This window comes from Astatotilapia calliptera, chromosome 10, assembly GCF_900246225.1.
Source record: "Astatotilapia calliptera chromosome 10, fAstCal1.2, whole genome shotgun sequence".
Lineage (NCBI taxonomy): Eukaryota > Metazoa > Chordata > Actinopteri > Cichliformes > Cichlidae > Astatotilapia > Astatotilapia calliptera.
The window spans coordinates 22,307,790-22,323,285 of NC_039311.1; the positions used below are offsets into that span (position 1 = coordinate 22,307,790).

A 15,496-nucleotide genomic window follows, 5' to 3' on the forward strand; every position below is an offset into this window, starting at 1 on the left:
AGGATGTTGTTCTTACTACTATGCTGACATCGACACACACGTTTTTTCCACTTTCACCGGACTGGAGGGAGAAGCGCTCATAAAGTGGGATGCAAAGTACTAATATCTCCTTCATGGTGCTTAATGAAAGGGAACGGTCCTGGAAAACTCGAGTGCGACAAAATAGGTCAAAGGGGGTGAGGAGGAGGAGGACATTAGAGGAGACCTCCATTAGCTGTGGCAGAGATCCTCGTGTCTGTAAGGAGGGGGGCATGGGGAGGCAGGCGGGGACCAGTGGAAGAGGGAAGTCATCTTGAATCTGCACCAGTGCCTCTGCTGCAGCCCTGTTGCCTAGCAGTCAAAAATATTTACTGTTCAGCAAAAAGTGTGCAGCATTTTTTTTCACATTCTGGAGAAGTGAAAACAATGAGACTTATCCATCTAAATTAATCGCAGGGGCCCCTGCCAGTTAAGGTCTGGAATGTTGATCTTGTGATAGGCTGGAGTAGTGTAACCGTGCAACAATCTGGATCTGATTGGGTCAGACAGGTTGAATTTTTAACTCTCTCAGTCAAGAAGTTTGAGAAATGCCTGTTTGTGCGCATGTGTGTCAAAACACATCCCCGCAATGACAAACCGAAGAAGGGCTGTATTTTCCTGCCATCACAACTGTATGTTTGTTTCCATGGTGAGTTGCGCGGCAATGTCTGGGTGGCCGTGGGGTATTTTGTTTGCACTGAAGCCCACTTTGCTGCAGTCTGCATGGTGACGGTACAGTCTGGTGTGGCAGGGAGCTGATTTGTGGAGCGTCGACAGGGTGAACGGGTTTCACCCACAGATGCTCACTCCAGCTGGAGGGGATTACGGATGACATGTAACCGCCTGGAACAACACTGTGGCTGCTGTGAGTGGGTATAAGGAATAAAAGGGACCACACCTAGAAAAGTGACAGGGCAGATCTAAAACCCAAACGAAATGAAAATGCTGTAATAGAATGGACAGGCTTGGAAATAAGGAGTCGGTGTCAGGAAGGAGGCTTAGAAATAGGTAGAGCGTTTAAGGTCCTCCTGTGTAAGAATTAATAGCGGCTTTCACACACGAACTTCAGACAGTTTCTAGGGAATCAGGTTAAGAGGCAGCACACACTACATCCACTCACCACTAAAGAATGTACCAGACAATACAATATTCACACACCAGCATACTCCAGCATCGACAACATCAAATGGACCTCTGTTGAAGTACAGATGTGAAAACAGCTTACAAACGCAATGATTCCATGGCATCAAAACTCTATGAAGAGTTGTTTGTCCAGTTACAGAGTTAAAGGCCTGTAACTGGACAAACAACCTAATCATCTGATTCAGGTGTGTTGACCCAGGGTGATATCTAAAACCTGCAGGACACCGGCCCTTGAGGCCTGGAGTTGGACACTCCTGGCTTACAGTGAAAAAAAAGGTTATTTTAATGCAACAGATGCCAACCTCTGGGGCAGCAATGGGGCAGAATCACCTTTTAAATCTAAACATAGTGATATGATATGCACACAAGTAGTTCTCTGGTGTCTGTGTAGCCCCCATTACTAATTAACCAACCAACTAACCAAAAGCTAACTACGCCAAGCATAATAAATTGCTATTCATTATATTTCCATTTTTTATTGCTTGTGTATATAGTAGATCTTCCATGTAATTAGCAAAGCCTGTTGTTTCCTGTTGTTTGGGGCCATAACTGCATTTCGATCGTACACTCTGTATAAAACGTGGATGTACTCCACGGTCATGGCTCCTTTTGTTGGGGAAGTTCTGTGTTGAAGCCGCAGCCTGAACATTTCGGCTGTGGCCATCTTGTTTTTTTGAAACCAGATGGAAACTGACTGGTCATACAGTAGCAATTTGTCAATTACAAGGTAGCCATGCCTTGATGCATAACCTGCTTTATCATCAAATAAATTTAGTTTCAGCTGCTCTCTTACTCACAAGGAGTCACAAAGCAGATAGGTCTGCATGGTTGATTTGGTAGATTTTTAAACCAGATGCAACCCCAAAAGGATTTGAAGTGGACTCTTTCACTTGTTGGGAAATATGTAAACCACTACACTGCGGAGCCACTTAATGTCTATTAACATGATGCGATTTTAATAAGACTTGAAACTAGTTTAAGAACATAAACTCATTAGGAAAGGCCAGTGGCTCATGTGAGCAATGGGCTCATTTCCTCATAAACTTCTATACAGTATGACCTCATTTTGTAACTCAAGAGTTCGCCCCTTGCTGGCTATAACAAAGAATTCAAGTTCCTCTATACTGGCTTTAGCTCTCAGACAAGAAGGCTATGGCCATCTTTTATATACATGTTTATGGTTTAGATACAGAAAAGACAAAGACAACAGTGCTTCTGTTATTTATTTGAAAAACATCCATTACTTGTAACAAGAGGTTCTTGCTTTAGTCTGCTTTACTGAAACAACGTGACACTTTCAATTCTCCTGGCTTGTCTGCGTCTGAATAAACCAATAATGCAAGTATTGTGTGTTTGCATTTCTAAGAAGCTGATCAAATGGTTGGAGGGGAACTACTACTACCATAAACTCCAAATCAAACAACAACATGTGTTGTTAGTCCATACATTGTTGAACATAAAATACATTTCTCATAAAGTTATTGGAGGTGGGACTCACCAGACCCCCGACGATATGATACTATCACAATATTTCACTCACGATACAATATTATTGCAGTTTTTGACATTTGGTGATAAGCTCAGTATTGCAATAGTATTGCAATAACATCTACTGCAATTTATCACCTTTTTTCAACTGCAAATGATGTCCTCAAAATAAAAATTTGTCAATATCGGTTTTATCCAATAACATAAAGTTATCGACGTCGTTTTTGGGGGGAGGGGTTTTTTTGCTCCAAAATGACACTGTCAAGCAACACTGTCACTAAAACCTGCAATAAATGTTGCCATAAGATGGAATCAGTCTGCCATGAATCTGATATCAGTCTGCAATTGAATAAGATCAAGTGGAAATTTTATACTCTGTCAAGCTAAGTGTGTCCAGGGTCGTTTCAGCCAATTTATGGTAAGTTTGCTCGACTAACCTTGTCTCGGGATGACGGTGCAGAAGACGAGCCCTCTTGGCCCAGGGTCATCGCTTGTTGTTAGTCTAATATATTTTCAAGTATTTGTTATTTATTCATTCATTAATATCAATATTATCAATATTTTTATACAATATCGCCACACAAAATATTCCAATATGCCAAACTGTTTTTCCCCTACATCCTTAGAGGCTATGGTTATAACTTGGATGTAGGAAAGAACGTAGTACACCCTACCTTGTCAACTGGACGCAAACAGATTTGGGAGCAATCCACTCAGTGGTTGACCCAGACATTGTTTCAAATCACTTTTCAAAAGCACTTAAATATTGTTGGAATAGTCACCCATATGTTGAGATCAAACTATAATTAAATTCATAAAACAGTGAAAAGTGTGGTTGCTTACATCATAAATTACTCCCCTTCAACTGAAACTGCATGAAGCAGCTTTAGGACGTCCATGAAAAACTTGTATTGTGGTACTTTCTGTCAGTCTGTGTTAATGTGCCGCTTACAGCTGGAGCTCTTCTAAATCCACAAAAAAGCAAGCTCAGTAACCAAATATGATATATCTTGAGGCAATCAACCAGCATAGCTTACTCATGTTACTTTGGCTGGTGATCTGCTAAATGCTTTCTGTTACTTTATTGCTGCATGTGTGTGTATTTTTGACACAATTAGCATTCCCTTTGTATTTTTAAAACCCCCAAACCTACAAAACATCCTTTACCTTAGCGGTTATCGTCATTCAAATTGGCAGCACTTCTAGTGACTGTTAAACATGCCTTCACTATTTTCATAGATTTTCATATATTATCGACATCTCCTAATTTTACAGTAATAATGTAATTGTGTACAATTAGCTGAGGAGATAAGAAAAAAGCAAAGTCTCCCACATCTGAGCAACACACCCCGAACTGCAGCCTGAGCTTCAACAATGAGTGCTGGAAAACAGGCGTTTCAGATGCTCACACACAGAAAGAAAAAAAAGGAGAGGGAGAGGTTCCTCTGCAGTTGTAACACACACCAACACCCAGCTGGCTGGCTGTGTAACACCAGTCTGCCCTGAATTCAACCCCCCACCCCGCTCCACCCTGAATGCTCTGAGCCGACCCTGAATCTTTCTCCTTGTGGTGATGCAGAAATACAAGCACCCCTTCACAAGGCCAGCTTATCACAGATGGGCGTGTATTTACCCCACCTCTCTTCTCCCCCTGTCCCTCTCACTCTCTGCTGCTGCACCAGCCTGAAAGACAAACCCTGTCTATGATTTCCGAGGCCCCCCTATGAAATCACAGAGAGGGCTTTTTTTCCTGCAATAAAACAATTAAGGGCTTCAGGCGAAACAATGAGTTCATGTATAATAAGTGACCATTATTTTTAGGACCCCCTCCCCCCTCCTTTTTCAGTCATTTGCAAGCGTCCAGGGCATTGTGACCAGAATGTGCATTGATACTTTTATGTATGTCATGAAATCACTGTGCACCAAAATGGCAAGAAGGGTATTCGAAAAATGAGATCAACATTACTGTTCAAAATCCTCCCATGAACAAGACCGGCTGGGCCTTAAAAAGCCCCACAAGGGTTGGACACGTTCTTCTAATATCTTTACGCTGTAAATCTAGGTGGAGTGTAGGGGAATAAATCTAATTAACTGCATTATTCTAAATATATAAGAATGAGTTACATATTTTAAATCACCATAAAGTCTCCGTTATGCACGGTGATTTTTTTTAATGGGCGAGCCGGTATCCGTTCTGCACAACGGCATGGATCGCTTCAACAAAGAGGATGCAGGACACCTTTAAGAAAACGCCTTATCTCCCTGCCTGACTGTCACTATGGTAGCCAGACATGCCATATCATTGCGCGCATTGTTCCAGCGGCTTCCTGCAGTCGGCTCTGACAATAGAAAGAGCATTTTCATGTTGCTCTGAGCTTGCATCGGTGTATGTGACAAAGATCCATCGCAGCGGCGCAAAAAAACGCTGAAACCTTCTGCAGTGATTTGAAGCAGCAGCCATCAAAGTTCCTGCAGCCAGTGAAGGAGAAATAACTCTTTACTCACTGTGATCTTTGGGATGTTCTTTTTTCCTTGATAAGACATCTTCTGTTCGATTCCACCTTTTCTTTTTTTTTAAAAAAATACCGAGCTTTTAAAAGCGATATTCCTCCGTTTATGGATGCTGCAGCGGCCCTCGCCTGGATGGGAGCTTCAAGGAATAGTCGCCCCTCTTGTCAGTGCGATGTGGAGTGGCTCGCAGAGTGCTATAGGAGCGTCTGTGGTCCAGGCACACGGCCCCTCCCTCAGTATGTTCAGTTTGGAAAGCGTGATGTCACAATCTTTCCACCGGAGGGCGCAGTGGAGAAGCTGGTGAACAGCCTCCAGCAGGCATCCTCTTCTTTGCGTTACACTGCTGTCACACGTTGTTTTTTTGTTTTTGTTTTTTGTTTTTTACATAAAGTGTGCTGCGTATCCAATATCTGTCATCACTGACCTATCCGAGAGAAATAGCAAAGTCCTTGAAGCAGCTGGTTTTGAGGCGCACTAGTTTGTGGTGTAGTCTGCGCCTGTGTGTTTACGGCTGAAGTCACTGAGGTCTGATTGATTAGGGGAAAATTGGCAGAACTAAGAGGAAACAAAGGAACATGGGATAGAAATCACCATCGTTATTATAAACAATATGTAATGGAAAGATTTACTCATTTTAAACATGTCCACTGACTTCACTGCCGTGTGTTAATCATACATATTGGATGTTTAAAATTTTGCCAGTCTGCTAAATAGATTTATTGGCAAGAAAAAAAAATATTCCCTTTGAAATTGTAGATTTATATCAGTCATAACCAGGAGGTTGTGTGTTTTGTTTTGCGGGACACAGAAGAGCAAAATGGTGTGGCAGCTGTCACAGAGCTTGCCCGTAACATTGCACACACACACACACTCTTTCTCTCTCTCTCTGCATGTTCCCACCCAGCCATGTGTCTCCATTGTTTGAACCTAAAGTGGGTCCCTCTTCGCTCTGCCACTCCCCTCCTCAGCTCTAATGCAGCCATAATGAGATCCTGAGAGTGACATGCATGTAGAAGCAGGTGCGTGACAAAGGGTGTGCCTATTTGTGTGTCTATAATACACTAGCAACTTAAAATATGTATATATATATATATATATCATACTTTCATTTGCTTCATTTTGTCTTTTTTTTTTAAATATTGCTTTACAGAGTAATGTAGGAAGGTTTTACAGCACAGTTCTACCCAATTGTTGTACAAAAATAAGGGTTTAAATCTTTCTTCTTTTTTTTTTTGCTACAAGCAGACACAGGGCCTTCATCCTGGCATGTCCTTTCATGGCAGTGAGGCAGAAAGGCATTACCTCAGCATTTCCAGGACTTGGAGAATGCATCAGCGCTACACACTCAAGTTTGCAGGATTGCTACCTCTGCAGACCACATTAACCGGCTGACACTGACAGACAGACAGGGTGCAGACAGATCAGGGATGCAGAAAAGTCTCTGTCAGGTCATCAAGCCTGTTGGAGCACATTTCACACCACAGTGAATGGAGTGAGAAGCTTCCAGTTCACTACCCAACAATCATATAAAATTATATTATCAGTTTACACACAAGCACAATCATGCTGACCACCTCAGCCACTATGTGATCTCTTCATATAGACGACATTGGCGAATTGAAGAAGACTAAATGATCTGGAGTTGTTTTGTGGTAGTGGGACAATTCTGAAAATGCGGGGGGAGGATAAAGCAAATAGGCTACGCAGAACGCAGAATTAAACCTCCTAAAATTTTGCTTAACTCTAAACATTTAAGGCTCTATCAATGCTCAGTCTTGACCGATATGAAGACATATGAAGCAGCATTCTTCTTAGTGTTTATTTTTGGTCCCTTTTATGATTCATTCTCCCAAAACACTGAATATATTTATGATACAAAAGCATCTCTTTACTGCACCCAATATAATTAGAGTTATTTTTCAGACTTAACCAGAGGGAGGCACAGACATCCTCTGTTTCTATCTGCTGATTATAAAGACTAAACTGAGTGTTATATGCAACATTAGTAGAGTGCTTATTTCATTTGCTCCTAGAGTATCTCTGTGACAGCTTAAAGAAGCATGTGTGTGCATGTTTTAATTTAGACAAGTCTACATGTCAGTGTATATGTATAGTTTTATGCTTTCTGAATACATGTGTCAATGTGACTTCCACCCTGCAGGACATCACAAAAAAAAAAAAAGAAGATGGGGTTGGGGCCATTTCCTCTCTCTCTGGACATCTGGTTAGCCAGTCTCCATTATTCACTCCACTGCAGCAGCTCACAGGACTAATTAGCCCACCAGACAGGAGGAAAACCAGTAAAATCTATAATTATGATTGTTATTGTTCAGTATTACTACAGCGAACAGGGAACAACACAGGAACACATAGTGAGCAGTTCAGTTCACCATAGCCACAAAACAACGAATGATATTGAGAGTTTGCATGACAATGTCAATAATATCATGACTTACTGTAGTTCAAATCAAAGTGAACCAGGTGTAATCAGATAGGAAGGAGGGGTAACAACATTTGTCATAAAAATACAAACGGGCAGCTTTTCCACTCGTCATTTGTTTGCCAGACAAAGATGCTGTTAAGTTTTACTGGCACGCTAAATGTACCAGTTAATAACAAAGGGATAAACACATCCTGCCTTCCCTGTGTCCTCTAACAATTTCCAAACCAGGGGGGGGGGGAAACAAAAACACAACCTTACTCTATTGTCTGCTGGTTTCTGCTGAATCATCTGGTCCCCTGAAAGCAGCAATATTGCAGTTCAGTATCAGGCCACATGAGGGAAAAATGCCATCTGCCACGCTGAAGAAATCTATGTTTATTTTTTTACAGTATTTTAAGACAATTAAAGGCGGGAATGATTCAGAAGGCGGGAATCAAATATATCATAAGGATAATGTGAAGATTTAAATGCAGATAAATGTAGAGTGCAGCAGCTTAGTCTCAAACTGTCTGAGACTGAATGAATAACAGCACTAGAACCACAGAGGTGTAAACAAAAAAGGGAACACCATTTAACTGCAACGGTGGGGGGAAAAAGCATGTAGAAAACCTGTACTCAAAGAGATACAGCTCCACAGCTTCAGTCAGTTTACTTGCATTACTCACACAAAGGTCTGTCAGTCTACTGCTTTGTTGCTGAGTCTCTGTTAAATGAAAGTTGGATAAGAGTGCAGATCTGCCTGTGCAGCAGAAACAACAGCAGGCAGTCATATTTTAATTAGTGACCAATCTGAAGATGAAGGACTTGCATCATCAAGAAAGGCAATCTGTGTCAGAGAGTTTTGTAGTTTTAAAGTTTTTAAAGTGTAAACTGACAATCCCATTGTTTTCCAATCTTTGTAGGAAATATTAGCAGCCAGAACTTCCCCACATTCTCTTAAATGCTGTGTAGCACATAACAGCAAACCTTAAAGCTGAAATTCAGCTCAAACATACTATGCGGGGATCATTTTAAAATGTTTACCAAGGTGTGCTACTAATTTCATTCTAGAGTTGACATCACCATAATGACTTTTATTAGATTCCATTTGTCTGTAATCTATGACATCTTGCTCTATATTAACTTATTGTGTAATCTGCTTAACTCTTTCCTGGTCTTTTTAAAATCTGTTTTCTCCGTCCGTGCTTCAAAGAAGTACTCTTGTGTGCCAATAAATGACCACATTCTGGTGATGAAATGGCAAAATGGTAATCACACCACTTTGTCTAGTCCAGTGATTCTACTGCTCTCAGCCAAAATTGTGTGTGTGTGTATTGAACAAGAGCCAGAGAGCGAGACATGAATCATCATCTTTTGGTGCCTAGAGTGTACTGCTCTAAGCCAGTGTCAATTAAGAGTGGATGAAGTGAATTTTTAGAATAGTTGCTAGGTCACACATACAAATATTATCATCAGTTCTTGTCCCACACTTATGTTATGGCAAAAAGCAGTACTCATACATTTAGAGCCCCGATGGATTGACTTTATCCAATGTATTTTTTTTTTACAAAAAAGTAGCATTACAAGTATCATTTTCTTTCCTTGAATGTAGAATATGGAAACACTTCAGAAACAACCTTTTTAAAAAAAATAAATAAATTGTACTCTCTAATAGCACAGTTAGAGAGTAACTCTAATTAAATTCCAATTAGGGGTACAAGGAGTTCATGAAGTATGTGAAAAGCTTATCTCAAGTAATCTGCCAAAGACAAAATTCAAATTTATTAATTGAGTGCGACCAAAGCAGAAATGTTAAACAAAAAAGGAATAATTACAAATATAAAAAAAGCAATAAAAGAGCCAGCTTAAATTACAACAGCTGATTTTTTTTATTTAGTAGCACAGATAAAGAGTTCAAATAGACAATAAATAGCTTACGTGAAGAAAACTAATAAGTAGGAAGTAATAGCTAAGAGTCAATGGTAAGCTGAAAGTAGTACAGAAATTAGTAAAATAACTTGAATTAATTTGTTAAGAGGTTAAGTAATAAAAAAAAATAAACTAATTGCTGAAAAATTTATTTCCACTTTTGGGTAGTTAAGCGTAAAGTATAACTATATAAAATGAGTTTAGAAAATTCCATCTGTGCTGTTGTGTTGTCTGGTCTACTGGGTTGATTCAGATAAATGGGTTGTGAACCACTAATATAAAGTAATTATTACCTTTACTTAGCACTGGATTCTTTCCGTGGTGCTTTTGTTTGTGTCTCTCTCTCCATGGTGCTGAAAGACTTGTGTCATTTTTAATCACACATAACAGACACAAACGTACCTTTTCTCAATATCAAAAATTAAAATGCAAATATTTAAACGGTATAGAGTTTCCCAAATAATTTGTAAGGACTTTAAGCATAATGGAAAAGGTATCAAAGATGTTCAAGTGTAACATAAGTATAAGTATTATTAAGTATAAATATAAGAAGCGTTAAGTATTAAAGGAGTATTTCACCAGACTAAGACACAGAAAACATTATTCATTTAGATACTGGTTCTTTTGTGGCGATCCAATAGAATATGGATGCTTATTGCTAGCACACACTACCTTTATAATATATATATATATATATATATATATATATATATATATATATATATATAATTTTGGGAATATAAAGCATATTTAATCTAAACAAGGCTCTTAATTGCTTTCTCTGCAGTTACACCTGTTAGTAAACCATACAGTTGTTCCCAGTAACACTCCTACATTTGGTAAAATATCAATATCATCATCACTATCATAAATGGCCTGTATTTGTATAGCGCTTTTCTAGTCCCTAAGGACCCCAAAGCGCTTTACACATCCAGTCATCCACCCATTCACACACTGGTGATGGCAAGCTACTTTGTAGCCACAGCCACCCTGGGGCGCACTGACAGAGGCGAGGCTGCCGGACACTGCCGCCACCGGGCCCTCTGACCACCACCAGTAGGCAACGGGTGAAGTGTCTTGCCCAAGGACACAACGACCGAGACTGTCCAAGCCAGGGCTTGAACCAGAAACCTCCCGATTACAAGGCGAACTCCCAACTCTTGAGCCATGATCGCCCCATCATCATCATAGTAAGCAGTTCTGTGGGGTTTTTTTTTTAAAAACAGGACTTATGTCTTTAGTGGCACAAGCCTGTAGTGATATGATATGATAAAAATTGTAATTTCTCCAGCTTTGAGGCTTTCCAGTCATTCTCCTTTTTTTCTCTCTCTGTCTTCTACTTTATCATACAAACCTAGTTCTGAATATGATGCGTAAAATGTAAGTAAAAACAGAATGCAATGATCTGCTAATGTCGTACACTCACGATTTATTCAGAATAGTACACAAAAAACATATCTTACGGTTACTTTGTAACCTTGGTGAGTGGAGTGGAGTGAGAGACTATCTCTTCCAGCATGGGGTCCTGGTGACCTCAGGCCTCAGCTGAAGCCACAGACATAGCGCACACATGCAGGGGAAAGCTGAAGGACGTACAGCCAAGGCAAGTGGTGCAAGATGCTGATGGTCCCCAAGGTGAGGTAGGCCATCAATGTCAGGGACTGGTTTGCAACCACTGACCTGAAGGACACCTACTTCCAGATTCCTATCTGGCAGAAGCACGGTCGGTTCCTGAAGTTCAGATTCGAGGACAAGGTGTTCGAATTCTGAATCCTCCCCTTCAGCATCTCTCTTGCATCCCAAACCTTCATGCAGTGCATGGACGCTGTCCTGGCTCCTATTAGGCTCAGGGGCCGCAGGGTCCTGAACTATTCAGACAACTGGCTGGTCTGTGCCACATCAGTAGAACAATACCGCAGCCATGTAGCTCTGTGTAGCATGTTCTGGCTATGGGGTTGTGCCTGAATCTGAAAAGGAGCAGGCAGCAGCCTTTAATAGTCACAACATTTCTGGGCATATCCCTGGACTCCATCAGGGACTCCATGTCCCTCACTGTGGAGCGAGAGCAGGCCTTCAGGGTGTTCCTAAACCAATTCAGGTTACACTCACAGGTTAGCTGGGGGCTATCTCCACCTGATGGGCCACATGGCTCCCATGGTGTAGGTGGTTCTGTTAGTGCTCCTAAACATGAGACCTCTCCAACGGCACCTGCTGAGCCTGGGTCTGCTCGCAGCAGTCCCACAAGACAACACTGGTAGTCTCTTGAGGGCTCCACCAAGCTCTCTGTTTGTGGAGAGACTTGTCCAACATGGAGTAGGGCCAAGCGGTAGATCTACTTCACAGTTAGTCTAGTTAGTCTTCACAGATGCCTTGTGCAGTCGACGAGGACTGTGGGGTCAACAGCCACTGGACTGGCTTTTGGGTGTCCCAGCACATAAATGTACTGGAGTTGCAGGTTGTTGTCCTTGGCATTACAGTAGTTTCGGCCTCAACTGGGTATCACGGTATCCTCTGCAGCTACCAGGCTATAGCGGTAGGCTCACCCCACTCACTGACTCCCTGATTGCTGGCATGGTGGCAGCGATCAGGCCCGTTTGCATTGGTCACTCAGAACTTAGCGATGCCGACTCCTCTTTAGTTTCCCAGTTCTTGAGGGGAGCCCAGCGGCTTACAGTTTGCAGGCCTGGGTACCCAGTTCCACCCAGTTCCTTGGCACCTTTTAGCGTCCTCATTTTGAACCACCATGTAGGTCTAGAAGGGTCAGTGAGCTCCATGCTCTGTTGGGCCATAGGGATTGCTGTGGGTGGTTGCCGGACTGGAAAGGGGTGGTCCTCTTGCCCATCCCTGCATTCTTGCCAAAGGCATTGACCCAATCCTACCCATCACAGTCGGTTGAGCTATGAACAGCTCTCAGTGACGGCTTGGAGCAGTTGACGGCTCAGTGCCAGGCTCAATTTGCCCTGTCCGTACTTTGGTGGTGTATGCTAGGTGTACCAAGCTGATTAGGAGAACAGACCAACTGTTTGTTGGTTTCCACTAGGTTTCAAAGTAAACATGGGCAGAAGTAAACAGGGGAGGTTCACAGAGGTTCACGAATCTTCTAAAAATATTGCCTCTACGAGTTGTGAAATGATTTCAGAATAATGCTCCTCAACACACAAACAGACTTTGATTTTCACATCATCTAATATCATAATCACAGTAAAAGAATCCAGAGAAATCTCTGTATGCAAGAGACAAGGTAAAAAAAATTATATTGGATCACTGTGATCTTCGGCCTTGGCAGGTGTGATTCTGACATGGAAATCACTGCACGGGCTGAGGAATATCCCTATCTGTGAAAAAAGTTCACTGTGCCATCCACAAATGCAGGTTAAAGCTCTGTCATGCAAAGAAGAAGCCATATGTGAAGATGCTCTAGAAACACCATCATCATCTCTGGATGATGATACAATGGGCTGATGCAAAGTGGAAAACTGTTCTGTGGCCAGCCAAATGGATATTATTTTTGTGAAACATGGATGCTACATACTACAGAAGAGGCTTGTTATCAGCACTGAATTAAAAACCCTGCTGTTCTGATGGTATGATGGATGTGTCAGTGCATGTGGAACTGGTAGGTGGTACATCTGAAAAGGCACCATCAGTGCTGAAAGGTATATACAGATGGTTTCTTTTCCAGGGAAGGTCCTGTATATTACAGCTAAACAATGCTGAACTGCATCCTACAGCTATGGAAATGGCATAACTTTAATACTCGAGGAGTCTAGGTAATGAATTGGCCTGCATGCAGTCCAGACCAATTTAAACATTTGGAGCAAATATAAGACAGAGATAAGACTGTTGAGCAGCTAAAATGGGATAACACTCCTCTCATGAAAGTCCAGCAGCTGGTCTCCTCAGTACCCATACATTTATGGACTTTTGTTAAAAGTAGAGGGGATGCTACACGGTGGTAAGTAGTTTGTATTGCACAATTTCTCAGTTAAAACAAAAGTTAATGAATGTTGGATGGATAGTGGGCTGTTTCCCAGACACAGCTGATTGTTTCTTGGTAAAATCTTACAAATGAATATTTTTTACTAAGAAATAATGCTAAGTCATAAAATCCTAATGCCATTTATTTCATGATTGTTTTACGTTCTGTGGCTTGTTCTATGCACTTCAACACCAAGGTTATTTCTCCAAACAAAATAGTGTCTTTAATTACATAGTGATGTGGCATAATGGCACATTCAGTCAACAGAATTATGGATAACTCAGCTTCTTATACTCTTTGTAGATTGTAAGGACTGGACAGTTTTTGACTTCCTATTTCAGTTTTTGCTCTCATGGCATGTCATTGTGATTATTCAGTGACAAACTTGAAAACTCAACTAAAGGACACAGCGAGTTCTATAATATGGACTCTTATAATGGAAACAATTTTATCATTTTCATTTAAGCATAATTAAAAAAAAAAAAAATTCAGGGTAGCTGCAGAGAACTTGTAGGAAAAACAGTGACACACAGTGGAAGCCACCTCTGTCATTTATGCTGAAACAGTTTGTTGCAAAAAAAAAAAAAAAAAAGTTAGTCTCTTTACCTTCTCATCTTCCAGGTTCTGCAATATTTCTTTTCCGCCGCTGGTTCCGATCTTCATCTGAGGGGAGCCTTTGCGTTCTTGCTTGTCTGCTGTGGGACTTTCCACAGCAGGGGAGCTCTTACTGTCACTCGCCGGGCTCTTCGCTTCCAGACCGGTTAGCCGTTTGGTGCTCCGCGGGGTGCGGGATCCCCTTTGCCCGACGCTAAGGGCATCAAAGTCTATCGTTTTACTCTCGAACGCGTCCTCAATGCTGCAAAACAAGCCTCCGTGTTTCTGCCTGGGCACCTGGTCGGCCGTGCCGGGCCGGGCGAGATAAACCGGCAGGTCGTCCCCTGATTTCTCCCAGTTTCTCCTGCGCTCTGCCATAGTGGAGCCCTGCACAAGTGGCCGAGAAAGACGGGGAAACTAGTACTGAAGTGCTGTGTATCTCTTTGTGTGTGTGTGTGTGTGTGTGTGTGTGTGTGTGTGTGTGTGTGTGTGTGTGTGTGTGTGTGTGTGTGTGTGTGTGTGTGTGTGTGTGTGTTGAGCAGACAGTCAGGCAGGAAGGAGTTGAATTAAAGCCAAAGGTGGTACTGCAGTGGCTCCTGATGCATAGGTAATATATGTGTATTTGATTCATCTTAAATTTTACAATGAAATCAAGCACACTCATGGTTGTGGCTTAAGACTAATGGAAGGCTTTGTTTCTCTGAGTTTATAGTATAACACTGAAAAGAGAACGAAAGAGATCGGGACACATTTGGTTAAAGAGAACACTCGCCATATTTATGCACACATACGTATTATGTCTGTAAAGGTAAGAATTAACCTAATAATCAAAATATAATTCCTTCTAGCTGATGCACTGATACTTAGATTAACTTGAGCGGACACAGGTGTGCGCCTAGCAGGTATTACAGGTGTCCTGAAAGACGTCCACTTTGGCGCTGTCCGTTCAGCACTTGCGCGCTTAAACAACTCCCAGCGAGATCATGCTGATGTTTCTTCAAGTGCTTGTCTGGCCCCCTCACCGGCGACACCTCAGGGTGCTTAGAATACTTAGGCCAGCACAAACGAGACAAGATCGTGTCAGCAGCGCGGCAGACGCGCAGCTTTCAGGCGGCAGGTCTGCTGAGTCGAGAGGGCGAACGAGGGAAGCAGGAGTCAAAGAAGTCAGTAAACAGGAACGTAATTATGTAACGGCCAAATATCTACATGTTCCACAAATCTCCATGGGGTCAAATTTAGGACACTGGTTCCGTTAGGACTTTGTAGTATATTGATAACTGTGCCTCGTGTAAGTCTCATGAATAACATATGTCAGAGTAAAACAGCCTTCTAATAAAAAGTGGACAGAATAATGACAGTTTGGTATTTTATTTTATCCTGGTACAGCATGGGGGTGACTTTGGCTTCACAGA

General features: G+C 41.8%; 1 protein-coding gene across 3 annotated transcripts in view; it reads right to left on the bottom strand.

The window, feature by feature from the left end:
- The window catches only part of dpysl3 (dihydropyrimidinase like 3), a 43,631-nt gene extending 29,151 nt beyond the window's left edge, over window positions 1-14,480 (bottom strand). For 2 of the 3 annotated variants that reach the window (XM_026181654.1, XM_026181652.1), the window contains exon 1: window positions 14,097-14,480. In XM_026181654.1, coding sequence (XP_026037439.1) covers window positions 14,097-14,462 — 366 coding nt within the window. In that variant the 5' untranslated portion in view covers window positions 14,463-14,480. Of the gene's footprint in view, window positions 1-5,154; window positions 5,387-14,096 lie in introns of those variants that run through there. The other variant, XM_026181655.1, reaches the window with a different exon arrangement.
- Window positions 14,481-15,496: the final 1,016 nt, after the last annotated feature.